This window comes from Dermacentor albipictus, chromosome 3 (assembly GCF_038994185.2).
Source record: "Dermacentor albipictus isolate Rhodes 1998 colony chromosome 3, USDA_Dalb.pri_finalv2, whole genome shotgun sequence".
Lineage (NCBI taxonomy): Eukaryota > Metazoa > Arthropoda > Arachnida > Ixodida > Ixodidae > Dermacentor > Dermacentor albipictus.
Genome location: NC_091823.1, coordinates 45,653,251 through 45,680,858, shown reverse-complemented (window position 1 = coordinate 45,680,858; position 27,608 = coordinate 45,653,251). Strand labels below are relative to the sequence as shown.

Sequence of the window (27,608 nt, the reverse complement as noted above, 5' to 3'; positions counted from 1 at the left end):
TAAGGGCGTGACAGTGACGCTTTTAGGCAGTCAACTTTCGGTTTTCCGGATGAAACTGGCAGCAGTTCACTACGCCGCAGAAATTGGCGGCGACAGATCTTTGCTTGACTCGAACTGGTTATCAACCTCTCGGACGACAGACTTCCAGTCTTGCATTAGGATCGATCGTTTGATTGTTTCGGTGAATAATTACTATTATCACAGTAATGTCGGAAGAAGAGGACGCTGATAGTAGCCTTGGAGCAGAAGAGGAAGAGTTGAGTTCTTTCGCTGCTCTAGGCTGGTTTCCTCCGCCATTAAAAGCTATTTATGAATAGCCGTGCGCTTCTTCCTTTCCGTAACATCATAATCATCGTTTGCCTGCTTTCTACCGCGAATCACTTTAATATGTGCGCATCGTTGGTAAAAGCATTGCGAATTCAATTTACCAATATTCGCGCGAAGCTCCACGGTGCGCCGCACTCCCACTTTAAATTTAGGACTTTCTCTTATACAACCGCACCTTATAATTATTAATCATGTAAGCACACATAAACTCCACGTACACGCATAAAAAAAAACCCCGCGGCGGTGGCGTCGTGGCTATGCTGTTGCGCTGCTAAGCACGAGGTCGCGGGATCGAATAGCGGCCTCGGTGGCCGCATTTCGATGGAGCCGAAATGCTAACGCGCCCGTGTCCTGTGCATTGTGGTCACGTTAGGGAATCCCAGGTGGTCGAAATTAATTCGCCGACTCCCACTCAGGCGTGCCTCATAATCACATCGTGGTTTTGGCACGTAAAGCCCCAGAATTAAATTAAATTCACATACAGAAAGACAGGACGGTTGGCGATTGCGTCCCGAAAGGGACTTCACGTCCACCGGCGTGAAAGAAAGCAAAAAGGGAAAGAAAAGAAAAAGGAAGAAGAGAAAATCGAACTGCAATACGTCATATCGCGCACAGAGTTTAGTCGGCTTGATCTTTCCCGAACTGCGCTCTGTGATTTTCGGGAGGTCGAGCTTCAACTCGCATTGAGTCTCAAAGAGCTGTGTTAACTCTTGCCAAGACGGCACGGACGAAGAGCCGTTTCAAATAAAGTTTTATTCATTCATTCTTGCCAAGTACACGATCTCGACAGCACCTTGCTCCAGAATAGCCTCAGCATGCACTACTCTTCTACATTTTCTTGAGTGTTGTTCCGCCTCATATATTACCTTGACTCTATTCAGAAATAGTAGCTGTACAACAGTCTTGGAAGCAAACTTTAAGAAGATCCTTTCCTTGCCTATCCTGCCTGGTTTGGCGTTGCTGCTGTCTGTATGCTGCGTTGTTCAGTGTTTCGGCGGGCATATTTGTGGATATGCATACGAAGTTTACATCTGTGCCACGTGAGAGGCCAGCGAGCGGGCTTATACCGTGTGTCCCAGCTAACACTATAGCCAAGCTATTTAAAGAAGAAACAAATTATAGTAAAAACACAGTGCAATATACGATCGTAAGACCTATACGGTGCTAGACAGGTCTTAGCATCGAACACCGTCGGTCTTGCACCGTATATTCTAAATATATTTCCCCCCTTTAAACTGCTTGGATAAAGTTCGCTGGGACATCCTGTATATCCCTTGCTTGGCTGACTGACAAACTAGTCCTAGTAACTCCGCCTCTGTTGCGCTTAATAAGAAATTGATCTCTGCAGAAAACTTCAAATCGTAATGTCGGCTCACAGGTATCTCTCCAACACACCGACCTGTTAATATAATAGCGAATTAAATTTAGCCGATTACCTGATTTACTTGATTTCCTTTGATTTTACCCATTCGGTATACGTCATGGGGTGCGCACACATTCTCGACGAATACTCGGAAACGGGTGTCTTCGCCTCTGTGACACATTAGATGACACAAAATAGCGCATGAAAATTGCGTGAGGCCTTCGTGGTGGATTTTACTATTGCTTGCCCTTTGAAGAAAACCAGCCGTTGCCAATCTTAATTTCCTTTATTACTACATTAAGAAAGGATTGCCCGAGATTACACGTCGCACAGGATAAAAGTAGTAGGTTAGTAGATCACACGTCGCACAGGTTAGTAGAGCATTCATTTAGCCGCTTCACTAAAGCTTCACTTCACAGAGATTTCAACATGCGCGTTAAATCTGCATATTCTTCATTAGGACCCTCGGTTCACTTTATCGAGCGCGATCGCGCGGGCAATGCGTTTATCGCGCATTTCGCAATCACGGGAATCGCCGAGGCGCCTTATTGAAGTGCGGCTCCTACTATATATGTGAGGAGTGATGCTGCCACGTGATTGGTGTAGAGCGGTGGAAGAATTTCCGACTCGGTGCGCCTTTGGAAATGCCGGTTTGAGAATGAATGGAGCGCCTCGTGGGTCCCGCGTCGCGCTCCCTCACCCACTGCAACGGGTCGCCTTCGAGGCATGCCGAAGAGTTCTACAGCGTTTAGTGGCATCTCATCCATCGGCCTTCCACGCGTTCGAAATCGAGCGGTCCTAAGCACCGCCGGCTATATTGGACGGCAGAAACTCTCTTAATATCGGTAGACTAGACGAGCGTGGTGGAGACTCTCCAATGCCTGTGTCCATGAATCCTACGCCGGGTCCCTGCCCACACTTTACTCCCGTGCAGCCGTTTCGCGGATTGCTTCACTGGGCCTCCGCTGCGCTGCTGAGCAGTTCCACAGATGCAATATGAGTTCAGGAAATTCGTGTAAGTGCCACTTGTCAAGCTCACGGGAGATGTAAACATCCCTCCATCAGCTGCACTACGCTGGCGAACAGCGAATCCAATGGAAATTCCCGCACGCAGCCCCATAACCTATACACAGTAATAACCCTGCTACGCTTCCCTTCTCTTTGAATCCAGTCCGTAAGCCTTAATGACCATCGGTTATCTTCCCTCCTCATTACATGTCCTGCCCATGCCCATTTCTTTTTCTTTATTTCAACTGAGATGTCATTAACTCGCGTTTGTTCCCTCACCCAATCTGCTTCTTTCTTATCCCTTAACGTTACACCTATCATTCTTCTTTCCATAGCAAATTTGCGTCTTCCTCAATTTAAGTAGAATCCTTTTCGTAAGCCTCCAGGTTTCTGCCCCGTACGTGAGTGGATAGTGCATCAATTTCTTGATTTGACGAATGCTTGCGGCCACGTTCGATAACATCGGATGCTTCCACGCCTCACTCCTCATGTAAAAAAAATATAGTGTATATTACTGACAAGTCTTACGTTTCGCTATGTGTTCAGAAGTGATCTGTTCCCGACTATAGTTCGTTCATACTGAACAAGTAACGTACTGCGTGAAATACAAGAAGTCAGTGCGCATTAGTGAGACACCATAGGGGCCGAAATCACAAAGCTTCTCGTTCGTAACTGCTGTCTGCAACTGGCCGGTAGCCTTCGCTTATAACATGGCCTGTGTCAGGATTGGCTGGGAATTGACACTTTCGAACCGTTCCAGCCTAAAAATACTTTGCGAATATGGGCCTAGAACACTTCGCTCTATTCAGGCTTTCTTTCTGTCCATTTCATTTTGCGCTATATGTTACTTGTTCAGTTGGCCAGTTGCTCCTTGTAATGCACTGGCAAGTTGCTACGTTTATTTCGCACAAGGCCCAATCGCGAGATTTACACTCCATTTTTATTGGGATTGAGGTAGCTTTGGTGGCCTTGCCTTAATTTTCATGTTCCTAATTTCCTAATTCTGTTTACCTCTTACGGTACTCGTGATTGCTAAGCATGAAAACTCTGTTATGGAAATGTTAACCCTTTCTTAGGGACCGGTTGTTATTAGGACAAAGAAAATTGAATTGCGGAATAAAAGACGGGGTAGTCGGTAATTTTTCTTACTCGCGCAGGAAAACCTGTACTTTACAAGTTGATTTGTTCTAATGGTAGGAATTCAGGCTTCGCATACAAGAACATAATTCGAACTCTATGGAACATCGTATTTCAGTGCTACGAGTAATGCAGAGTTCTCGAAGCGAAACATTCTCCATTCGGTTTGAACCAACTTCTCATTTTATTTCATTTATTTACTCTCAAGGCCGAACAGGCATTACAGAGAGGAGTGGCAATAGTAAAAAAAAAAAAGAAAAAAGATGGCTAATGAAACAGCACATTATCACAGATAGCCGACTTGAACACATCATGATCTGCAATAGCGACGATGGAGGCTGGAAGGTGATTCTAGTTTTGACTTGTTTTCGGAATGAAAAGTTCGAGGTATGCATTGCTTTTACACTGAAGCATCCCAACTTTCATTCGATGATCAATACGGGATGACAAATGGCTTGGAGGCGAAAAAAGTGTCATTTCTAGGTCATTATTAGTGTAGTATATTTTATGAAACAGACATAAGCGAGAAATTCGACGTCCAGTAGAAAGAAGAGGTAGGGCAAGCCGTTGCTTCATGCTAGAAACGCTGGCTAAGTGATAGTAGTTGGAGAGGATAAACTTAGCTGAGCGGTTTTGAACTGATTTCTAAAAACTGTGTTAGCGAGCCAGTGTGCGGGTCCCATATTGGTGAAACGTACTCGAGTTTAGAACGCACGAGTGTTTTGTATGGCAATGGTTTGAACGGAACGCGAGTGAGGAGGAAATTCCGGCGAAGAAAACCAAGGGTGCTGTTAGCTTTGTTTATAACATGGTGGATATATTTCTGCCAAGACAGGGTTTTAGTAATATGGACGCCTAAATACTTGTAGCTGTCGACAAGCTTAAGAGGGCGACCGTTATGATCACAGCCTTGAGAAGCGTACTGGTCAATTTTTCGAGAGACCCTCATTGCTTTACATTTGTTAATGTTTAGTTTTATAAGCCACGTGTCTACCCAGAAGGAAATCTTATTGAGGTCAGATTGCAGAACCTAGAAGTCAGACTCATTAGAAATTACGCGGTACAGAACACAGTCGTCTGCAGAGAGCCTTATATTAGAAGTAACAGAATCAGGCAGGTCGTTAATGCAAATTAGAAAAAGAAGAGATCCAAGGACTGACCTCTGAGGGACACTGGATGTTACATAGCATGATTTAGAGTCACGATCATTAAAGCAACATTTAATATATTTAAGAAAGCTGCAATCAAGATGGAGTGCGCTGAGTTTCAGTAATAGTAGTCGATGTGAGACGGTATCAAAAGCTTTCGCGAAGTCAAGGAAGATGCAGTCAATCACTGAAACTCGTTCTAAAGCGGAAAACAAATCATTAGTAAAGGCCGTAATTAAGTCTCACAAGAATAATGTTTATGAAAATAATGCTGCTGTGACGTAAGAAAGTTATTAGACTCAAGAAAACTAACAAGGCTGCTGTAGATTATGTGCTCAAACAGCTTGCATTGAATAAAAGTGATCGGCCGATAGGTTAAAGGGTTATGAATATCACCAAACTTGTGGACTGGAATCACCTTGGCCGTCCTCCAGTCGCCCCGGAGTACTGAACTCTGCGCTGACTGGGTAAAAATATGTGACAAGAAAGCGTATGAATATGCTACAGTACTCTTATGGAATTTTTAATTTATGTTATCCAAACCCGCCGATGAGGAACGTTTAGCTTTTTTACTCAAATTGCATATGCTAACAACGTCGATTGAAATCGGCTCCATCTCAAGTTACGTAAAAGCGCGTGCTGTCTGTGAAGTATCGGTTAGAGCGTCAGAAAAAGATTGCGAAAATGGGTTGCTAAAAGCCGTTCAGTAAAGCTCCCCGGAAAGAGGAAATCCAGCGTCAGTTTTCAGAACCATTTCTTAAGGTTTACATACGTTGATAACATTCCAAAACTTCTTAAGATTAGTTTTGATCAAATTTGGTAATGTTTTAGAAAAAAGGTAGTACTTGGCTAGAGCGTATGGCCATTTTATACTCAGATGTGATACCTACGTAGGCAGCTTTTGCTTTGCTTCCACCAGGCAGCTTGAAGCATTGAAAAATGCGTTTTTTTTTTCTTTTTAAGAAGCCGTCTTAAACATAAGTTAAACCAACGAGCCCGATTGCATGGATATAATAGGCGGGTCTGAATATATTATTGAATTTTAGTGTTTCAACCTTACGTTTTATAAGGTGGAAGTTTTCTGCAATAGACCTTTCCCAAAACTGTGAAAAGAAGAAATCGGCAAACCTTACTAACTCGTTATTGATCGAGGAAAGATCTGCTCTACTGTAGTCATGAATCTTATTACAGTAATTTAGACGCTGGAGCGAGCGTAAGGGGATTGGAAAAGGAATCATGGAATGATCACTTATATCAGGTATAATTGATAATGAAGAAATTGAATCAGGAGATGTGGTGAAGACGAAGTCAAGGATATTGGCAGAAATTGCAGTGACACAGGTAGGCTCTTTAACAAGCTGCGTAAGGCCAAAGGTCGAACATATATCAAGAAAGATTGAACATTGGGATGAGGATAGAGTTAATAATGGGAAGTCAACAGCCTAATCAATGCTGGTGAAATTGAAATCACCGAGCAAGAATATTGGTGCTGCTGGATGTTCACCAACAACGTTTTGGTTAAGACAGTCAAATAGTTCATTGCAAAATGTGGATATACTATCGGGTAGTTGATAACAAGCGACAAATATCACGTCTTTGTTGTTTATGTGAATACAACAGCACATGAATTCAATCTGCGAAGGCACGTGTATATCAAAAGAGGTGATGTCAGATGAAACAACGATCAAGGTCCCACCGCCACATCGTCTTATTCGGTCATTTCTATAAATATTGTAAGCCTTACTGCACAAAAGTTCCAAATTTTCAATTTTATCTGAAAGTTCGGTTTCGACTAAAACAACAATATCTTCATTACAAGTGTCGATCAGCACAGACAGGGCATCGCGCTTATCCATGATGGAGAGGATGTTAGTGAACAGTACAGAGTAATCGCTGTCATGCTTATTCTGTACTTCCACGAGATGCCAACTCGAAACAGGGGAAGCGCTATTCGCAGGGGAATGTATTGCGCTGCTTCCTGCATTACTGTTGGCAGTAGCAATACTGTTCTGCTGCAGTTCATTAACGGTATCGTTTAGTGAGCAGCACACGCTGCACGTTTTCTTGATGAACAATTTGTTGTATCTGAGATGGTACTCAGACTGCGAAACAACCGCCGTCCCAACAGCATTTTGAAAGTGAAATGTTGAAACTCTATAAACCACAAAAAATACACACCTATAAGTGAAATGGCGCTGTCCCGTTCTCCGCTGAAATGGATTACACATCCAAACTGTTCCGCAGGTCACATAGTCTCATTTCCCTGTAATTCCTTACGTTTTTCATTTCAGTGGGCTATACGAAGGTACCCTATCCATTGCGAAAAATTCTTAGAGCCCGTGCTCAAAGTGTTTACGCAACTAATCGGCCAACTTGTTCCACATAATCACACCACACGATGTAATATAATTGTGACGACAAACTAGACTAATTCGTAAAATCATTTCGAGCGGAAACAGCGAAAGGAACGCCCAAGTTGCACACCGCGAGAGCATTACAAGGAACAGGACATACCATAACGAATAAACAACAATAAGCCTTGTGGAGCTGTAAGAAGCAATAGTGACTCGCTCGTCTGACTATCTCTACGTTCCCTCCCTTCGATAATAAAACGGTACCGTGCACAGTTCAATAACGCTGCATGCCTTCCGAATTAAACTATCGGTGTTTGTGAGAATTCCGCATAAATTCCGCAACACTTCTATAGAATCGGCACGTGGACTGCGTATGGATTAGGGATTGAACGCAGGCATTGCCGTTTGACTCCCTGTTCGCCCGTGTGGTGCAGCTGTTTTGATCTCTCGCATGCTTGACAAGTGGCAGTAATACCGATTTGCTGAACTCATAGTGCATCTGTGCAACTGCTCAGCAGCGCAGTGGAAACCCAATGGTGCATTCCGTGAAAATAATGCACCTGACTAAAGTTTGGGCAGGTATTCCGACGTGCGGTCGGGAGTTAAACCTTCAGCGAGTTGGCAGCGAACCATGCAAACTAGCGGGGTATAGTTACGGAATTGTTATGAGAAGGCCAGTTTCGTATCAGGACTTCTGCACGCTACTGCTGTGACAGTGATAATGACTAATTTTCAACTAATCATAGCATGAATCACGCCTGCCTTGCCTGTATATGCCTGTGGCATCAGCCATCCCATGCCTTTATTTATTTATTTATTTACATTACCCCTAAGGGCCCTCACACGAGGGTATAACAAGGGGGGGGGGGCACAAACATGATATATACACAAGAAATAAAACTACATCAAATAAACATACACACAAGGAACATAAAACAAATAGATAAGAACAAGGGGTTCCTATCTATTTCAGACAAAATAAAAAAGAAGCACAGAACATTACTAGCGAAACTTATTGTTCGTCTTTTCTCTCTCTCTCTCTTTCCTCTGTTCTTTGCCTTCAAGAAGATGAGGAACTCATGTCGACGGCCGTGGTACACGAGGAGTACCACACTAACCCCAACATGCCGCAGCTCATGGCACCCCCCGACGTGGAAGCCAGGCTTCAAAAAATGCCAAGGAAACAGTTTATCTTCAGGGGAAACTACCGCAAGGTAGGCAGTGCGGAACGCCTTGAAACGCTTGCCTTTGTATATATATATATGCCGTGCGAAGGATGTAGATAGTTGCAGGTATACGAAGCCTTGCAATAACGATGCCGGACATTGCTTCACGCGAACACCGCCTTTCAGAGCGTCCGGTATCGATTAGATCAATATACGCGAGCTTTTTATAGTTAATAGGATTGCGCCATTGGGTAGAACGCCTAGGGGGATTGTCCCGGTGTCGCGGGGGCGCCTTTTATTTTTCTTCATTTAGCTGCTGTTGTCCACGTAATGGAGATGCCAGGCTTTCTGCGACTACTATTGGCCGACTCGTAGACGGCGTTTTATCTCCGCAAATCTTGGTCGAAGAAATGGGCCAGCCTTGGATCCTCTATCAGAATGCAAGCTTTTTGGATTTCCTTGTGTATAAGATGAACTGCCGCAGTAACAGTCGCCCACGTTTTCTACATGAAAACCTGCATATAAGTAGACATGATATGGCCATAACCACCGTTTGAACCTACATGGCCGTCGGTCCGTAACCAAGAGAGCCCCCCCTGTGCATCGCCCATCGAGAAATTTTATGCACCGCTAAACAAGCGCAGCGAGTGGCACGCGCACACTCTTGCAAGATAATAAATGTAATCGGATTGGGCCTTGCCGTCTCAGGTTTTCGTTTTGTTGGCCCACTGCTCATCATTTACCGTATATATCTTCCTGCAAGAGCTTTCCCACTGTCCCTGAATGTTAAGTTTGCGCAACATGCAGGTCTCAGCGTGCATTTTAATGCGGAGGCAATTGCGTTGACTTTACTCGGGGATTAGAGGCACCCGTTGCGAAGTAACCCAGTGGCAATGGCCTTGTGCTGTGGAGCTCACGGTCTCGGGTTTCATCCCGGCCGCAGCAGCCGCATTTCGACGGAGGCGAAATGCAAAAGCGCGCGTCTACTTAGATTTCAATGCGCGCTGCAGAACCACAGGTTGTAAAAAAAAAGTATTCGAAATTCGCGCGATGGCGCAAACAGTATCGTATGGCCCGCTGTGCGGCAAATGTGTTAAGCCAAGTTATGGCGGAAAAAAAGAAAATGTAATAATCCACGTGCTCGAATCAAAACTTCGATCGAAATGTCTACTCTTTTGACTTGTGGGACGGAATAGTGCAAGCAACTTTGACAATGCTCTTGTTCTTCGAGCTTCGTCGTCGGTCCGTGAAAGGCTCTGCCTACGTTGCCACACGGATTGGCTGGTTTTGAGCGAGAGGAATCGCCCCAATATGTCGGCCAAAGCTTATTAGTTTCGATAAACCGAGACGTAAACGTTTTCGAATACGTAAGATCCAAAAGACATCCGGCGTGCTATGATACGCGTGCTTTCTGCGTCGGAATAGAACCCAGATCACAGTCTGTAGAGATGGACATTTACAGTTCTTCCAGTATATGCTATGGTCCCAGAATTTGTGCTTCACCACTAGTCAATCGTGTCTCAGCCATATCGAAACACGCATATTCACGTTTGGGCGAGCAAGACAACCAAGTACAGAGAGCTGCTTTTGCGCTGCTTGCATTGAGTGCACTGGATTATATCCATCAGTTTTGTTACGATCGGCTTTATGTCCACATTGAAGTAAGTTTCACGGTTGTAAACAAGGCTTAATGGAAGAAATGCTGATAAGCCTTGACCTAACCTTTGACAACGCAATAGCATATGTATGACTTCAAAATGGAAGTAACACGGTCGAAGTGTCTACTGTGCTGCGGATTTCAATTTTCTTTTTTCTTGAAATGCGCACAAGGGACACTCATATTTCCAGTGCAAAACTTATGCTATTTAAGTCGTGTGCCGAAGGCAAACTAGTGTTTCATTGCTGCTTTCTTTACGGAATCCGGCACGTGCTGCGAAATCAAAGTAGTAAAATCTGCTGTAAGTTTTACGATTTGCGCAGTATCAAGCTTATTGTATTCACCTACACAGACCATTCTTGTTGTGCTCGCATAGACGCGCTTTTTGAGAAGGATCGCATTCGCGATTCCATCAGGCTAATGCGTTCGCTGTGGAAAGGAAGTGCATTCTTCCGAAATAGAATGCAGATGCCGGCCGGGTGGCTATATGATAGAGACATTACCGAATAGTTTCTGCGCATTGTTCCTGTGACAGTGTTTGCTTTCCTATAGCTCCTGCAGTTGTAGGTATTATTCTCAGCAGGTTTGTTGATCTATGCCTTACGCAGTAGCAGGAGCCAATCTCATGTAATGTGTTCGCGGCACTGGCTCTTGAGACGCATGATTGGTACAGGAGGCACGATCGCTGCGACAGGCGATTTTTTTTTAATTGCTACAGTATGGGACATTTGGGTACTGAAGTGGCCCCACATCCCAAAACTGTAGCTCAAAACAAACAAAAAAAAACACTTAATGAGAGCATAATATAAATAGACGTAATCAAAACTAAAATATTTCAGATCAAAACTGAAACGATCTGTCAGAAAGTTTTAAATTTTTCGGAAGACGTTTGGTCGAAAATAAAGAAAAATTCGTTTTAGATCGTAAGGCCAACCTCCTCTCGACAGTGATAACTGTCGCTTTATTATATTGACTGTTCTAGCGTGGACTCTCATAAGACAAGAGGGAATAAATTATCAAATTCATTAAATGGATTTAAGTTTGTCGATAAGCCGTTAGGAAGCGGCTTGGGAATTTATTGGCCTGAGCTATGTAACTCAATTTACTTGCATCGTTGGGGTGGCGAAACCAAAGTGTGGTTTGTTCGCTTGTGCTCCCGTCTGTGCCATTGTATCACACCGCATGGAGTACGTTCCTGACAGAACGCACTCTGTCACTGCACGAAAACCTTCGACAATAGAGGTAAACAAGGAACAAAAACTTAGAGCGGGAAAGGAAATTGCCACCGCTCTATTTGTTCTTAGAGCGTACATAGATGGTGCCGACATTGCGTGATGCTCGAGGCGGAACATGTTGGCGGTGTAACATCCGCATACAGCGGCTCCCGGTTCCCTCAAGTAACCAGCACCCATTGCACGTAGAACGGGAACAATGGACAATGAATCGATATGAGTGCTTGGGGGCTGTGGCTTGACGTTCCCGCGATAGCTCCAGGCGGAATTGCACAGGAATATGGGGACTGGGGGCCAGGCGAAAACAAGTTCCCCTGTCGAAACGTTTGCTCCTGGGACATTTCCTCGTTCGACCACTGTTGACCACATCACAGAGAGCTGTTAAGCCTTTATCAAGCCGTTACCAAGTTCTGAACGCTACCTCGAAGCATTGGTGGTAAATCGAACGTTCTCGCCATGGCTTCCGACATTATGAGCCGCTGTTGCGTCTCTGCGCAACAGCCGACGCGGAACAATCTCGGAGGCCAATGATTATCGCTTACTGGCGTTCTTCGATTCACCGTTCGCCGCTTAAGAAGCTGTATGCATTTCTCACCAGCAGAAATCCGTTCCGAAAGCGGGTGTAAACCTTCGGCGTAAAATTTTTGAGTATATTAGTTTGGCGGAACGAGAGCGAACGCGAATACTTCCGTTTGTATTGGCAAACCAAGGAAGGCAATAATATTCCTGAAACGCCCGGGCAGTCGTTGGTTACGTCCAGCGACGCCATGTGTATAGATTAGCAGCTTGAGCTTATTGGTTTTCCATCCTGCTGTTAACAGCGCAAAACGTAGACGGGACACGAGACGAGAAGACGACACCACAGGCGCACCACGAACGCAGTGCTTGTGGTGTCGTCTTCTCGTCTCGTGTCCCGTCTACGTTTTACTCTGTTAACACTAGGATGTATATGTATAGATGTCGGATATGTGCATAAGCTACGCGTACGGTTCACGCTTTACGTGGCTGCCGCCGTCGACGTACTTGCGCGCAGAGCCGGGCCTCGAAGCGGCGCGTGATCCGGATGCTGTCGGTGCTGGTGCTGGAGTTCTTCGTGTGCTGGACGCCGCTGTACGTGCTGCACACGTGGACCGTGTTCGACGCGCACGCCGCCTACAGCCGCGTGCCAGCGGGCGCCTTCGCCGCCGTCCACCTGCTCGCCTACGTGTCTTCCTGCTGCAACCCCATCACGTACTGCTTCATGCACGACAAGTACCGGCAGGCGTTCCGCAACGTCCTCGCCTGCTCGAGCGCCTCGGGCCGCCGACGCCGGCGCTGGTCGTCGACCAAGAGCCACGACCGCTTCGTGTCGCTCAACAGCATCTGCAGCAACGGCAAGAATGCTAGTGGTACGTCTTGTCTTGTCTTGTGTCCCAGACAGTGGCGCGTACCCACTATGGGGGATTGGCCAAGAAGCAGGCGGTTTTCCGTATGGTTAGAAGTAGAGACAAACTAGATTTGTGTAGTGGAGCGTGGGACGATAGTACTGTAATTTAGAAGTGTTTGGCGGCTTTTCTTTTTCTTCTTCTTCGTCTGCTTTCTTGCTTTGACGGCTTTTTCTTTTTTCTTTTTTCACGCACGCGGAGAACAGTGGGAACACCGACAAGACCTTTTTGCATGAGTTCCTAACCCTCGCATTCAGAAATGCATCTTAACTTGAAACCCGTGCTTGACTTGATATAAATGACGCCTCGCGTGAACGTGCCAAGACGCTCATTGCGTGCGTTTTCTTTGGTGCGTTCACTACAGGCATCATTTAAATCAAGTCACGCGTGGGTTTGTTGAGACGCATTTATGAACACGGGGGTAAGTGCTCCCGTATTTAAGCTCAATGTTCAAAAGTTATCGCATGCTCTTGTGGAGAACAGAGAACCAGTGGCTCCTCATGAAAAGTTGCCGGCAGTCAATCGCCATATACAGGGTGTTTCAGGTAACTTAAACCAAGGATTAAAAAAATAAGGGGGATTAACCGCAGCTGAGTGAAACCAGTGACATATGGTTTGCTGTTATCTGGTGCTCCTTAGAATATCTTATTATTTCTATTCCGCCTAATTAGTTAATGAAGCAAGATCGCCTATTCCACATTTTTAATGATCACTTTAGGGCCAAATGCATTTCGTAACGTTGTAGAGGGGATTCAGAAACGACCGATCAAATTTTCTTGTGGCAACGTGCGTGGTGATTTTTTTTTTTTCGGCGTGTAAAGAAAGCCCGCGAAATATGAAATAAAGACATGTGACTGCGCTCATGCGCTACCGTATTGCAGCGCTCTCAAACGTGCTTCGAGCGAAAGAACCGTGCGCACGGACCATGGCCAAGTGAGAAGCCGCGGCTCTAGGCATCGGCGTCACAGTGCGTCAGCATCTTTGACGGCGGCACACGGAAAGGGAGCGCCGTCATCCCTGATAAGAGATAGGCTTGAACCACGGTCGAGAACGCTGTAATACGATAGCGCATGAGCGCAGTCACCTGGTTTTATTTCGTATTTAGCGGGTTTTCTTTAACCACCGAAAAAATCACCACGCAACAGGTACTTTACCACAAAAAATTGGATCGGTCGTTTCTGAGTCCCCTCTACGACGTAAAAAAACGCATTTGGCCGTTAAGTAAATATAATATATTTTGGATGATTGAGCTCAATCACTTAACGAATTAAGCGGAATATAAAAAAAAATATTTTGAGGAGCGCCACATGACGGCAAACCATATGCCGTTCGTTTCATTCAGGTGCGGCTAACCACTTTTTTTTTTCCTTGGCTCAAGCTACGTGAAACACCCTGTACAGAGGGCAGGCGGCTCATTTTTGAGAGGCCATTCGCGAGGGCTCAGGTGCAAGTGTGGTTTGCTGGGCTTGCTGTAAGCTTTCCTCGCTTCTTTGTGAATGTGCAAGGGATCCTTCTTTCTGGCTATACGACGACCGTGCATCTGCTATGCAATTTCTTGCAGCCGAAGCACCTTGCCGTAATCTGTTGCTCCAAACCCCTTTGTACGTGTGTCACGTGGTCTCCTTTAAGTTCTGTCCCGGAGCTTTTTTCTTTTCCTCAGCAAGAGGCAACAATTATTCCCGATGGAAAATACGCTTCTTGACTACTGACCCTGTCGTACTTAATGGTGTGTAGCCAGTAAGAACGTGACATCAGTCAAACGACGAGGCAAATAACAAAAAAGAAAGAGCAGTCCCCCGGCCGTCGTAATGGTGAAGTGATTTCACCATTACTGCAAGTGATTTCTTTTTCCTTGACTTTTGTGCCTTTTCATACAACGTCTCCTCATTACGTCTGTTCCTTTCCGAATCTTCATTCTACCCGGTTCTTATAGCTGGTGTCTCTTCGTGGCAGTACTATGGCTGTCTTTGATTACAACCCCCGCCCTCCCCTCCTAGGCTGTGTATACATCCTCCCCTTTTTCTTTTAGTGGACGGCTCTTGCAAAGGTGCTTTATGTTCCCCGTTATATTGGTTAGCCGCGTTCACTATACCGAGCGCTATTCCTTTCGTCACTCGGCTACCATTTTCTTCTCCATTCTTTTTATTTTCTTGTGGCTGTCCTCTAGCTCTTGTTACTGCTCGGAATACTTTTCCCTCCGGCACTGACAGTGCTGTTCGTTTATTGATCCACTATATTGGTCTCCGTATCACACTGCCTACATCGAACCAAAATGGCTCGACTCCTTGGGCAACGGGTGCTGGCACGGAGCGCGATAAAAGCGCATCAGAGCCATGTGCTAAGTTAGCGACGCCGCTGATGTCATTTCGCGTCCCCTTGAAAGCACAACAATGTTACACAAGTCTGATGAATGGAACGCCGTGGCAAAAAGTTCTTTTCTGTCGCGGCACTCTCGATTTCGCGACGGGGTGTAGTTACTTAGAGAGTAAACACTGTCACGAACAAAGGTACAGTGCTCTTGATAATATGCGAGGAGTTCTTCATAGAGCACGTAAACTTACCTTCCCCTAAGCATTGCTTTGTTGGAAACTTTCAATTCAGCAAACAGACGCTGACAGCAGTGCATTGGGAGATATATGCAATACAGAAGTAGGGTTAGGGAACCGAAGCCTGTGCATCTGTTACAGTTTGTGCGGCCTTCATTTGCTGGAGCGACGCGGTGGAATTATAGTAAAGTCAGTTTTCAACTACTTCGGTATACCAAGAGGAATGAGTGTCATCTGACTTGCCTCTCTTCGCTTCTCATTATTCCATTATCATCAGACTACAGCGATTGCACATGTACCCTAGCTGCGTTATCGCCCCTTCGTCTTCAGAACCTGAGCCGCCTCAAGCAGTGCCTGCGTGCCACCAGTCCTTTACTACCTCACTGCTAAAGGCGTTTTCTTGCCTCCCTATACACAGTTAGCGTTATAGCGGCTCGTATCTCCAGCGCTACGAATAAGATTAGCACATTTACCTTGCCAAATGTCCTTAGTGCCTTGCTTTATCAGTTCTCGAGCATTTCAAGCACTGTAATTACCGGCGTTGCCTGCTTTTCCTCTTTTTCGTCATTACATCCCACTTTGCACATTGGAGATTAATATGAGCGTTATAAAGAAGAGCGGTGTGTGATTGCGGTATGGCGAATCTTTGGCCGTACAAACAGCCGCAGAAACCTAAGCACTCATTTAAATAAAAGAACATGCTTGCTGGCAGAACACGTACATACCACGCGTACGGCTGGTTAGTTGTTCCACCACCCTGAAGCATTCGTCAGGAAAAACCGCGCTCCTCAGTGCATCACGTGATTCAGCGAGGTACTTATACCTTAGTTAATGGAGCAAAAAAAATTTGCAGCGTTGCTTGAGAAACCGTATGCTTTTTCTTTACTTTTTTTTCACGGTCACCATTCATTCCTGTCGCTGTTGCTGTTACCTCAGTCTTCTAGTGGCAGGCTTAGTCACGAAATGTTTGTTTGTTTCTTCAGAGAAATTTAGAAAACCAAACTTCCTTGATTGCACGTGCTATTATGGTTCGAATCGCCTAATTAGATGCGGCTGAGTAATTTTCTGCATGTCTGTAACACGAGATCCTCCTACGCGCAAGATTACCACAGCGAGGACTACCTCTTTAGCACGCTTCTTCGGTAATTATCTGCACGCCAGCCTTGCTTTAACCTTCGTCTCAGCCGCCGTGGTTGCTCAGTGGCCATGGTGTTGGGCTGCTGAGCACGAGGTCGCGGGATCGAATCCCGGCCACGGCGGCCGCATTTCGATGGAGGCGAAATTCGAAAACACCCGCGTACTTAGATTTAGGTGCACCTTAAAGAACCCCAGGGGGTCAAAATTTCCGGAGTCCTCCCCTACGGTGTGCCTCCTAATCAGAAAGATGTTTTGGCACGTGAAACCCCATAATTTAATAATAATAATCTTGGTCTCGTGATTATTTTCTTGTTTAATTACCCCTGTGATAGCAAAGGGGCAACCCTCGCCTCTGACTGGCTTCGGTGTGCGCTTACCTCAATCATTTATCCAAAAAATAAGGCACCCATACCGTGGTCCATAATCTAAGTTAATGAGCCGTCTCAGTAATTAAAACTCAGCGATGCAATGTAGGGGTCTCCCTCTTTTTATCTCTTTGCTTTACTTTCCGCGGTTAAGCTTTTGCTGTGTCTGGTCTGCCATATTATTCACGGTACGGAGTGGCAGGCGTTGAAAAGCACGAAGGCGAAAGAAAGAGCCCTAGTGGGCGAAGTGTATAAACGGTCGCAGAGATGTGTCGATTCGAGGTATACTGTAGCATACCTTCTCATTCATTTCTATGGCAGCGAATAGCGCGGTGCCACGTCCCAAGAATCTTCGCTTCCGAAAACGGCCTCGAGCCCAGCCGGTTTAATACGCTGAGAGGTTCACGCTGGATGTCTTACTGTAATACAGAGGCGCAAGAGCTGTCCAACACAGCAGTCTCTTCGCCTATGTGTGACCTCTTGCGGAAGAAAGAACGAGACGAACGATGAACAGCGTGAACTCCGAGGTTGCAACGGCGGCGGTGTGATCTCTCAGGTGACGGCAACGGGAATGCGGCCGTCTGCGTTCTCCTCCAAGTTCTTCGGACGTCAGTGGTTTTGCACGCCTGCCTTTCCGAACTATGTATCCCTACTAAGTCACTCAGCTTTCTGTCGCTCTAAATTCTTCGTAATGCCGCAAGGCTTCTCACAGAACGCTTTGCATAGTGAGGGCGATGGTAAAAGAAAGCGTAGCTATAAAGCTTTTCGGTGTTCAGTAAGCGCACTCGTATTTAAACCCCCAATACAATAGCGAGGGTAAATCAGAAAATATTTACAGGATGCATTTACAGAAAGTTTGAACGTATTTGCCCCTATATTTTATTAGCCAAACTAATACCCGTGTCACACGGGCACATTTGGAAGGCCTTCCAGTCGACGGCCTTCGAAACACCAGAACTCTATCGACTCAAAGGAGTTGTCGCGCTGCTACACGGCACTTTTGAAAGGCCGTTGAGTGGTTCCGGCGTTTCTCGCCAAATTGTGTGGCGTTGCGTATCTTTATTTTCATTTTCATGTCACAAAAAGTTAAACAACATTAAAACCACTTAAAAGCACTATAATTTCTTTTATGTTTGTTTATAGATTAAAACAATTGTTTATACATTGCCTTACATGTATGTTTAGTTTTTAAGTTGTTGAGTAGCGAAACTGCGGCAACGTTTGCGTCGCTACACGTCACTGTTGTCGAGAGTGTGTGTAATTCGCGCATATCAAGTGGCAAAAATACTTTATTGAATAATTAATAACACTCATATGTAGTATTTTTAGAGCATTTTGGTTTGATTTGTTCTTTCTAACCGTGAGTTGGAGCACACTGCGAGCGAGAGGGCATGTTCGCGCCGTTTCCGTTTCCGTTGCTCAAAGGCCATCGAGATTTCGATAGAGTTGTAAGGTGCTCCGTTGACTCGATAGACTATTGACTCGGCGGCCGTCGAAACCGCCCGTGTAGTAGCTCGAACTTGACCTTTGAGTCAACTGACTATCGGTTGGAAGGCCTTCCAAATGCCCGTGTAAGGTACATATAACTAAGGGGACCAGGGGACTCAGGGGACCAGGTATCTCAGGTGACCAACTGCAATGCATGCTCACTGACCTGGAGAGGCAAAGCAGAAGAGTGGGTCTAAAAATTAATCTGCAGAAAACTAAAGTAATGTTTAACAGTCTCGGAAGAGAACAGCAGTTTACAATAGGCAGCGAGGCACTGGAAGTCGTAAGGGAATACATCTACTTAGGGCAGGTATTGACTGCGGATCCGGATCATGAGACAGAAATAATCAGAAGAATAAGAATGGGCTGGGGTGCGTTTGGCAGGCATTCTCAGATCATGAACAGCAGGTTGCCATTATCCCTCAAGAGAAAAGTGTATAATAGCTGTGTCTTACCAGTACTCACCTACGGGGCAGAAACCTGGAGGCTTACGAAAAGGGTTCTACTCAAATTGAGGACGACGCAACGAGCTATGGAAAGAAGAATGATAGGTGTAACGTTAAGGGATAAGAAAAGAGCAGATTGGGTGAGGGAACAAACGCGAGTTAATGACATCTTAGTTGAAATCAAGAAAAAGAAATGGGCATGTGCAGGACATGTAATGAGGAGGGAAGATAACCGATGGTCATTAAGGGTTACGGACTGGATTCCAAGGGAAGGGAATGGATGGATGGAAACAACTTTATTCTGAATCCGGCAAGTTTGACGACCCGGGCTCAGGTCTCCCATGAGGGGACTTCGAGGCCTTGCCTCGTCGCCGCCTCTCGGGCTTGCTGGACAGCCCACTCTTGTGTCTTGAGGTTGGAGCTGCGCAGAGCGGCGGCCCACTTCGACGCAAGAGCCTCCGGAGCTACTGCCATTGTAGCTGATGTAACCCGACACTCCCACAACATGTGTGACAGCGTCGCTCTAGTTGCCTGACATAATTTGCAAAGAGCAGTCGGGTATTGCGCGGGGAAAATGTGCTGCAATCGCACCGGTCTGGGGAAGGTTTGTGTTTGCAATTGTCGCCAGATGACTGCCTGGCGACGTTTCAGCATGGGGTGAGGTGGGGGCAGCAACCGCCTGCCTAGCTGGTAGTGCTTGGTGATGTCATTGTACCTGACCAGGCGTTCTCGCGTGTTTTGAGCCAGCAGTTCTGAACTCGAAGAGGCGGTCTCCGATTCCGCGCGGCGGGTCAGTTCTCGCGCAGAGCGGTGTGCTACCTCGTTCAAGTTAATGAGGCCCTCATCGGTGGGGGTGGCGACGTGCGCTGGAAACCATATGATGGCGGTGTTATCTAAGTGCTGTCGACCAGCTTTCCTTAGAATCTGGAGAGCTTCGGAGGAAATGCGCCCCCGCGCGTAGTTGCGAACTGCGGATTGTGAGTCGCTAAAAACTACCTCGCAGAGGGGGTCGGTAAGCGCAAGCGCAATTGCTACCTCTTCTGCTGTTTCGGGGTATTCTGTTGCGACACTACACGCGTGCGTAAGCCGGGAGCTAACGTCTACGACTACCGCCGTGAACCGGTGTTCTCGTGTGTATTCTGCGGCGTCTACAAAGCGCGTAGTCCTCTTTCCACCCAAGGAGCGCAGCAGTGCCTTGGCACGGGCCTGGCGTCGGCCCCGATTAAATTCGGGGTGCATGTTTCGAGGTATAGGGGCGACAATCAGCGTGTCGCTGAGGTCAGGTGGAATGACCTGTTTCTGACCGTGTTGGACGTGGTAGTTGAAGCCGAGTTTCTGTAGGATGTAGCGGCCCGTGGCTGTCAGAGACATGCGTTCGAGTTGAGAGGTTCTTTGCGCATCCACAATTTCCTCAAGCGTGTTGTATACCCCCAGCTGTAGCAGACGAGCAGTGCTTGTGGACTCCGGTAGGCCAAGGGCGATCTTGTATGTCTTGCGTATAAGGGTGTTGATTTTCTCCCTTTCAGTGACATTCCAGTTGTGGAAGGCAGCTACATAAGTGATGTGACTGATTGCGAACGAGTGTATGAGGCGCATGACACTGTCCTCCTTCATGCCCGTGTGCTTGTTTGTAATGCGTTTGATCAGGCGGGTAGCCGCTGTAACCTTGCCTTCGATTTTGCGAATAGCTTCTATGTTTGACCCGTTGGCTGTTATATGCATGCCTAGGATGCGTATCTTCGGGACTCGGGGAATGCAGGAGCCGTCTTGCGTATAGAGGATTATGTCGTCACATTGGCGCGATTCGGCTGTAGGCTTGGGCCGGCGGCGCGAGCGGTAGACGAGCAGCTCCGATTTCAGTGGAGATAGTCGGAGACCTGTGTCTTGGAGGTAGGTTTCGACTGCAGAGACCGCTGCTTGTAAGGTGCATTCTATCTAACCATCACTGCCCTTGTTGACCCACAGGGTGATGTCATCTGCGTACAAGGCGTGATGGAGGCCATCGATCTGGTCGAGGTAGGCCGGGAGACCCAGCATAACGAGGTTGAAAAGGAGCGGGGATATGACCGATCCTTGAGGAGTGCCGGTGCTTCCTAGTGTATGTTCGTCGGATGTCATGCTGCCGACCGCGAGGGTGACTGTGCGGCGCGACAGGAAGTCTCTGACGTAGTTGTAGCTTCGCTCACCCAAGTTGAGCTTGTTTATGCGGCTCAGGATTGCTGCATGTGCTACATTGTCAAATGCCTTTTCCAAATCTAGACCGAGGATGGCCCGGTTGCCACTAGTAGGGTCATTGATAATCTGGTGGTAGAGCTGGAGCATGACGTCTTGAGTGGAGAGGTGTGACCGGAAGCCCACCATAGTGGGTGGGTAGGCTCCAGTGTCCTCGAGGTGGTGGTTGATGCGGGAGAGGAACGCGTGCTCCATCACCTTGCCAACGCAGGATGTGAGGGAAATGGGCCGCAAGTGATCGAGGCTGGACGGCTTGCCTGGCTTCGGTATCAGGACTGCTTTAGAGCGTTTCCACGCCTCTGGGATGCAACCTGCTCGCCAGCATTTGTTGATGTATGCCGTAAGAGCGGTTATCGAGGCATCATCGAGGTTTCTTAGAGTCTTGTTCGTAACCTTGTCGGGACCAGGTGCTGATTTGCCATTAAGGTCGCGGAGAGCTGCGCGGATCTCTGACTCGTGAAATTCTTCATCGAGTGTCACATTTGTCTCTCCAGTGTAATCTCCGTGTTGAACATCGGGCCGTTGAGGGAAGTACTTGGCTAGCAGGCGTGTCACGAGCTGGTGATCACTCGTGGTAGCCTGTTCCTTGTGCAAAAGGCGTTGCAGGTTTGCTTGCTGAGCAGACTTGCTCTGCGTTTCCCCCAAGAGGTGACGAAGGAGGCGTCACGTACTGCCATTGTGGAGCTGCCCATCGACCGCGTTGCAGATGTCATACCACTGTTGGCGGCTTAAGGTCCGGCAATGTTCTTCCAGCTGGCGATTGATATGTGCGATCTTCTTACGAAGCTTTCGGTTGTGCCTTTGCTTTTTCCATCTTGCGTTTAGAGACGTCTTGGCTTCCCAGAGGTGGGCTAGTCGGCTGTCGATCTTGTCAACCTGGACTTCGGGTGCGAGCGTCTGCGTCGCCTTGCTCATGTCGTCGTTGAGCGTCTCCATCCATGCATCGATGTCATCGATGTTCTCCTCACCTCTCTGTTCAGCTCGCTGCTTTCGGAATTTGTCCCAGTCCGTCCATTTGAATAGCTTAGGAAAAGGGGGTGTACCCGCTTGAGGAATTCGTGTTTCTATGATCATGTGGTCACTACCGAGATCTTCAAAGGTATTGCGCCACATTGCTTGAGGGATGTTACGGACCGCCGTCAGGTCTGGTGTCGTGTCCCGTGCCGTAGAGGTGCCCGTGCGGGTCGGCGCCGTGGGATCGGTAATAAGAGTTAACTCGGCATCATGTAGGTCCTGCCACAGGCGTCGACCTTTGGCGGTAGTGTAGCCATAGCCCCAGGCCTCGTTCGGGGCGTTAAAATCTCCCCCGACCAGAAACGGGTTTGCGCCCGCCAAGGCAAGCGCCCCTCGGAACAGAGAGAGGAAACGAGCCCGTGAGTGAGCCGGATTACTATATACGTTGAGGAGAAATACACTGTGGTTGCGTGTTCTATTGGGAAGGAGCTCTACAAGCATGTTTTCCGCATGTGTGCCGCTTACACTGTGTTCTTGCGCTACTGTCCCTTTCCGAATTAAAATTGCAAGTCCGCGATCAACGGGAATCGGCGAGGCATGCGCAGTGTAACCTGGAAGCTTTGGTACGGTACCTACTGTTTCTTGTATCATTATGATGTCGGGTTTGGGTTGCGCGTGTCGGACGTATTGTTGCAGCAGTGGTTGCTTCTCAGTGAAGCCCCGACAGTTCCACTGCCACACCACGAGCTCGTTAGTGGGGCTGGCCATCGTGGTGCTGTACTTGTGCGTTACCTGAAATAGGGCTAGGGTGAATGACTGTAGGGCCCATGGTGGGCATCATTTCCACGCCTGGGCGAAGGCCTATGTGAGTCTCGATTTTGTCTATATGGACTTCAACCCTGTCTGTTCGAGCAGTGAGGTTATTGACCGCAACGCCGATGTTGCGGATCCCGGTTTGAATTTCTGAAAGCAGCTTCCTCATTTCTTCTTGTTCTTTCCGCCAGTCATTTATCGTGACATGTGCTTTGCGCCAATCACTTACTGCTGATTCGAGGTTCTCGAGCTGTTGAGACTCGGAACTGGCCGCCGCGCGTTTCTTTGTGGGCGGCGCCGCACTGTCGTTACCGTTCGTGACGGGAGTCGGGACTAAAGGAGGTTTAGGTATAGATGGCTGCGCCATGGACTGTTTAATCTCTCGAATTTCTTGGGTTAATTGTAGCACGACCGCGCGTAATTGTGCGTTTTCGCGCTGCATTTCTTCTAAGGCCACATCCCTGGGGTCCCTCTTATTATTGGGTTCTGAGGCAGTAGGCAGTATTGGAGTCGAGGCAGTAGCTCCCTGAGCCTTGCGTCTCAGCGAGCCCTTAACCACATCTGCCCAGCTCACCTTGTCAGGTAGGTCCGAATCTTGCTGGCCGGCTTGCTTCGGACGCCGAGAGCTCGAACGGCTACGGCTCGCCCTGGGAGTTTTGCTGCGCGCCCGGCTCCGAGACCTGCTCTGCCGGCGGGATGGAGACCCCGCAACCGAGCGAGACCGGGCCCGGCCTCGAGAGCGGGAGCGGGAGGCAGGTGGGAAATGTTGGTCGTAGGTCTGTTGCTGTAGCTCGAGGGCGGCCTCCGCAGCTGCCCTCTGTCGGTCGCCGCGTCGTTTCTTAACGAGATAGGGGGTCTTGAATCGAGCCTTGCAGGCCTTGTCCGCAGTGGGATGCGCTCCCCCACAAAGGTGACACCTTGGCGTGCATGTGTGATTGGGGTCTGGGTTCGAGGCTCCGCAGCCTCTACACACACGGTCTTGGGGGTTCGGGCAGACGTCCATGCGATGGCCGACGCGTCCGCACTGGTGGCACATGTCAATCTGCTTTCTGTACAAGGTACACCTGAGCATAGCACCCTCGTAGTACACCCACGTTGGTACTCGGCCACCATCGAAGGCGATGATGACCGACGTGGTCTTGCTGAGTCTTTTGGCCGCTAAGGCACTCGGGTTCCTCTTGTTGACGATATTGAGGTGAATGTCTTTCGCGTCTTCTTCGAGAGGAATGCCTCGGACGACTCCCTTGACTGTATAGTCGGGCGCAGTTTCATATGCCCGTATCTCGAACTTGTGTCCGTCGACCTCAAAGCTGTCGAGTCGGCGGTACCGTTCTGCATTAGGAGAGTGAGGGGTACTCACAACGATGATATTTTGCTGAATATTTGGGCAGACAATGTCTTCCGTGGCGTCTTGTGGAGATACGTTTGCCGCCCTATATAGGGCCGAAGCGAGGCGGACGACCCCGACTTTTGCAACGTTCAAGCCGCCCCGTGGCCTGATAACTACTTTGTGGTGATCACGTGGAAGAGTGGGCATCTTCCCTGCCTTCAGAACTTGCTGCTTGTGAGCGCGCGGGCCTCGCTGCGCCTTGTTCGTGTCTCCAACGCCGGTTTGGGAGGCTGATGCAATGTTAGGGTTAGCGCGCTTGCCCCAAGGAGAAAGTCGTTCACGCGGGCCAATGGTGCACCATCCTGCTTCTTCGGAAATCTCGGTGGGTGAGATGTCAGTTCCTGCAACTTGTATTTCCATGGCGGCTTGAAGAAATTTGACGCGCAGCCGTAACTGCGGCTCACGTAGCGGCCGGAGCCCTAAGCTTAGCAGTAAGCTTAGCTCGGCGGTGCAGCGGCTCGGCAAAAATGGTCCAATAAAGCGGTGAAAATGCAGTTCCCACCTTGAAGATGAATATCGGTAGAGTCAGGATAACTTGCGGGAGATGATGGTGCAAAATTACAGAGATATTTTGCATAAACACTGCGAAATCCTTTACGAAAGACAGAGCCGGCGTGAAGGGCATCCGCTCCCTTCGGCTTCTTCTTCTTCCTCCTACCAGGGAAGGGAAGCGTAGCAGGGGACGGCAGAAAGTTAGGTGGGCGGATGAGATTAAGAAGTTTGCAGGGACGGCATGGCCACAATTAGTACATGACCGGGGTTGTTGGAGAAATATGGGAGAGGCCTTTGCCCTGCAGTGGGCGTAACCAGGCTGATGATGATGATGATGATGATGATGATGATGATGATGATGATGATGATGAAGAAGGTACATATAGGGAAATTACAAACATATCGTACCATTCCACGTACCATACTCTAATTTTCCACCTAGTCCCCAGACCGGTTCAGACAATTGTCCCATAGCAGCACTAAATTTGAGATGCCCCTGTGGTAGAATTGGTCTGACTGACTGTGGAACCACCGTCAGACTGCTGTCTTGGCTTCATCGTTTCACGTGAATCACTGTCCTGCCAGGAACTTCTTCAGGGGACCAAAAACTTGGAAATCACTAGGGGCGAGGTCCCGACTGTATTGTGGGTGGTACAGACTCTCCCAGTGTTGTGACAGTAGCTTGTCGGCAGATCTAATTGCCACATGTTGCCTCGCATTGTCGTGGAAGTCTTCACGGCCTTTTGCGAAATCACACCACCACCACCTCCCACTTCTCAAAGCGAGACAATTTTTCCCCATACGTGGACTACAGTTCCCTGTGGATTTCGATGGGCATTCGTCCCTTGCTCCATAGAAAACGAATCACACTTCGTTGCTCGTACCCCGTGGACGCGTGAATCTTCAACAACTGACGGCAGCGCCGTGCCCCGGAACTACCGGCACGTAAGGCCGGGCCGGTCCAAGAAAGTTCCGCCGCTGGCAATGAGTATGTTGGCTTCGCATTTAAACCGTAATCCGGCTTTAAAGAAATTGGGGCGAATGCTTTCTTATTCGCCCTCGTAGATGGCAGAGCCGAATGTGATACAGATCCTTTTGCAGATATCGTTTTATTTTACGTCACACTGCTCTACATCTTTCTCAAAACCTGCTTATACCAGTAGCGCCACACTAAATGCTAGGCTGGTTCACGCCTAATTACCGCGCTTTGTTAAATAAGCCTTTTTTCGATAATTAGAGGCAATGCTAAGGCGAAGGCACCCAGCATTTAATTGGATCGGGACGCTCCTTGGACATCTACTTTGGCGGTGCACTTTTAAGCGTTCTTTGCTTCGTCCCCCGACTTTCCGGGCTCTGCTGCTGCTGTTATGGTCTTGCCGCGCGTGCCGCTGTGTTTCTTCATCAATAGACAATGTTACTGACCTCACAATGTTCATACAACAAAAATGCATCAAGCGCATATCAGTGGCGCTCTTTCTTGATATGTAAGGGGCGTACGATAATGTCACGCATGAAGCCATCCTCGAGTCAGTTGGAGGCTGTTGGAATCGGTGGCCGAATGTTTCAGTGGATCCGCGACTATTTGACCAGAAGGTCCTTCTTTGTGGAGACCGAAGATGGCCTGACTGCCATCTATTATATGCACAGGGCGGAATATTGAGCCCTATTTTGTTTAACTTTACTATGGTTGGCCTTGTTGAAATATTACCCAAGACAATTCACGCATCAATGTACGCTGACGGTATTTCTCTTCGGTCTTCTGCGATGGCTCGTCTTCAAGTGCGCGCAAGAATTCAGTGGGCAGCCACCGTAACTTGCTCGCATCTGCGCAAACAAGGCCTTGGTGTGTCCATCAAAAAATGCGCGTTATTCGCGTTTACGCGCAAACCCGTGACACCGCACCCTATTTCTCTCAATGGTCAAGCTCTCACATACCAGAAGTCTCACCGCTTCGTAGATGTAATTAGTGACAGGAATCTTTCATGGAGCCTCCAATATATCTACCTGAAGCGGAGACTAATTTTGATTGTATACATAAGAAAGGTCCTGTGCGGAAAAACCTGGGGCACGTCGGTACAGGCCATGCTGCCGCTGTACAGAGTTTCTGGGCTTTTGGCGAACATGTGTAAATCAAATATCTGTACCCCTGAAAGTTCGCAAGGCCAGGCTCTATACGTACATATCTTGGACTACCACGACGTGCCTCGACTCATGCAACAATCACGATTGCTAGAGACTACTTGCTTTCAACATATATATAGACTGACAACCTCAGAGCACACATTCAACATCTGTGTCTCGTACCCAGTCACTATATTGCTACTCTGCCAGCACAAAGACCTCAAACCACATTTCCCAAACTTGTTGCGACACATCATGGCTACTTTCCGTCGGGCTTTACACCAGCAGCAAAACCACTCTTACCCCTGTGGTGCCTACGGCAGCCACACGCACGCGTAACGATTCCGGGAATTACGAAGAAAACCCGTCATTCAACAGTGGCTCTACGTCAGTTGACACTGTTGCTACTAAAGAAGGCACATGAATGGCGAACGCACATTTGCATCGATGGATCTGTCTCAGCCACCAGCTCCACAGGCGCTGCTATCATCCGGGCCTTGAAAGTCGCAATTAAGTTCGAAGTGTCCCACATAACGACCTCTACGGCAACACAACTTGCCGCCCTACGTGCTACTGTTAATTACATCGTACAAGGAAAACCTCGAAAGTGGGTCGTTTTTAGCGACTACAAGGCAGCTCTTCAGAATCTGTAGTCAGCCTTACGACGCAAGACACATGAAAAACTGGTATTTGAGACCAGAGGGGTTCTCAATCAAGCCCTCATAAGCGGCCATGACATCATCTTCCAATGGATTCCGGGGCACTGTGGCACGGTCGGAAATGACCGTGCTGATCATGACGCCCGGTC

General features: G+C 47.9%; 1 protein-coding gene across 8 annotated transcripts in view; it reads left to right on the top strand.

Annotated features, from left to right (window-relative positions):
• Nucleotides 1-27,608, top strand: part of LOC135898177 (cholecystokinin receptor type A-like) — a 201,905-nt gene that overhangs the window by 161,757 nt on the left and 12,540 nt on the right. For 6 of the 8 annotated variants that reach the window (XM_065426990.1, XM_065426992.1, XM_065426987.1 and 3 more), the window contains exons 4-5: nucleotides 8,403-8,551; nucleotides 12,426-12,780. In XM_065426990.1, coding sequence (XP_065283062.1) covers nucleotides 8,403-8,551; nucleotides 12,426-12,780 — 504 coding nt within the window. The remainder of the gene's footprint in view (nucleotides 1-8,402; nucleotides 8,552-12,425; nucleotides 12,781-27,608) is intronic. The other 2 variants (XM_065426991.1, XM_065426988.1) reach the window with 1 other exon arrangement.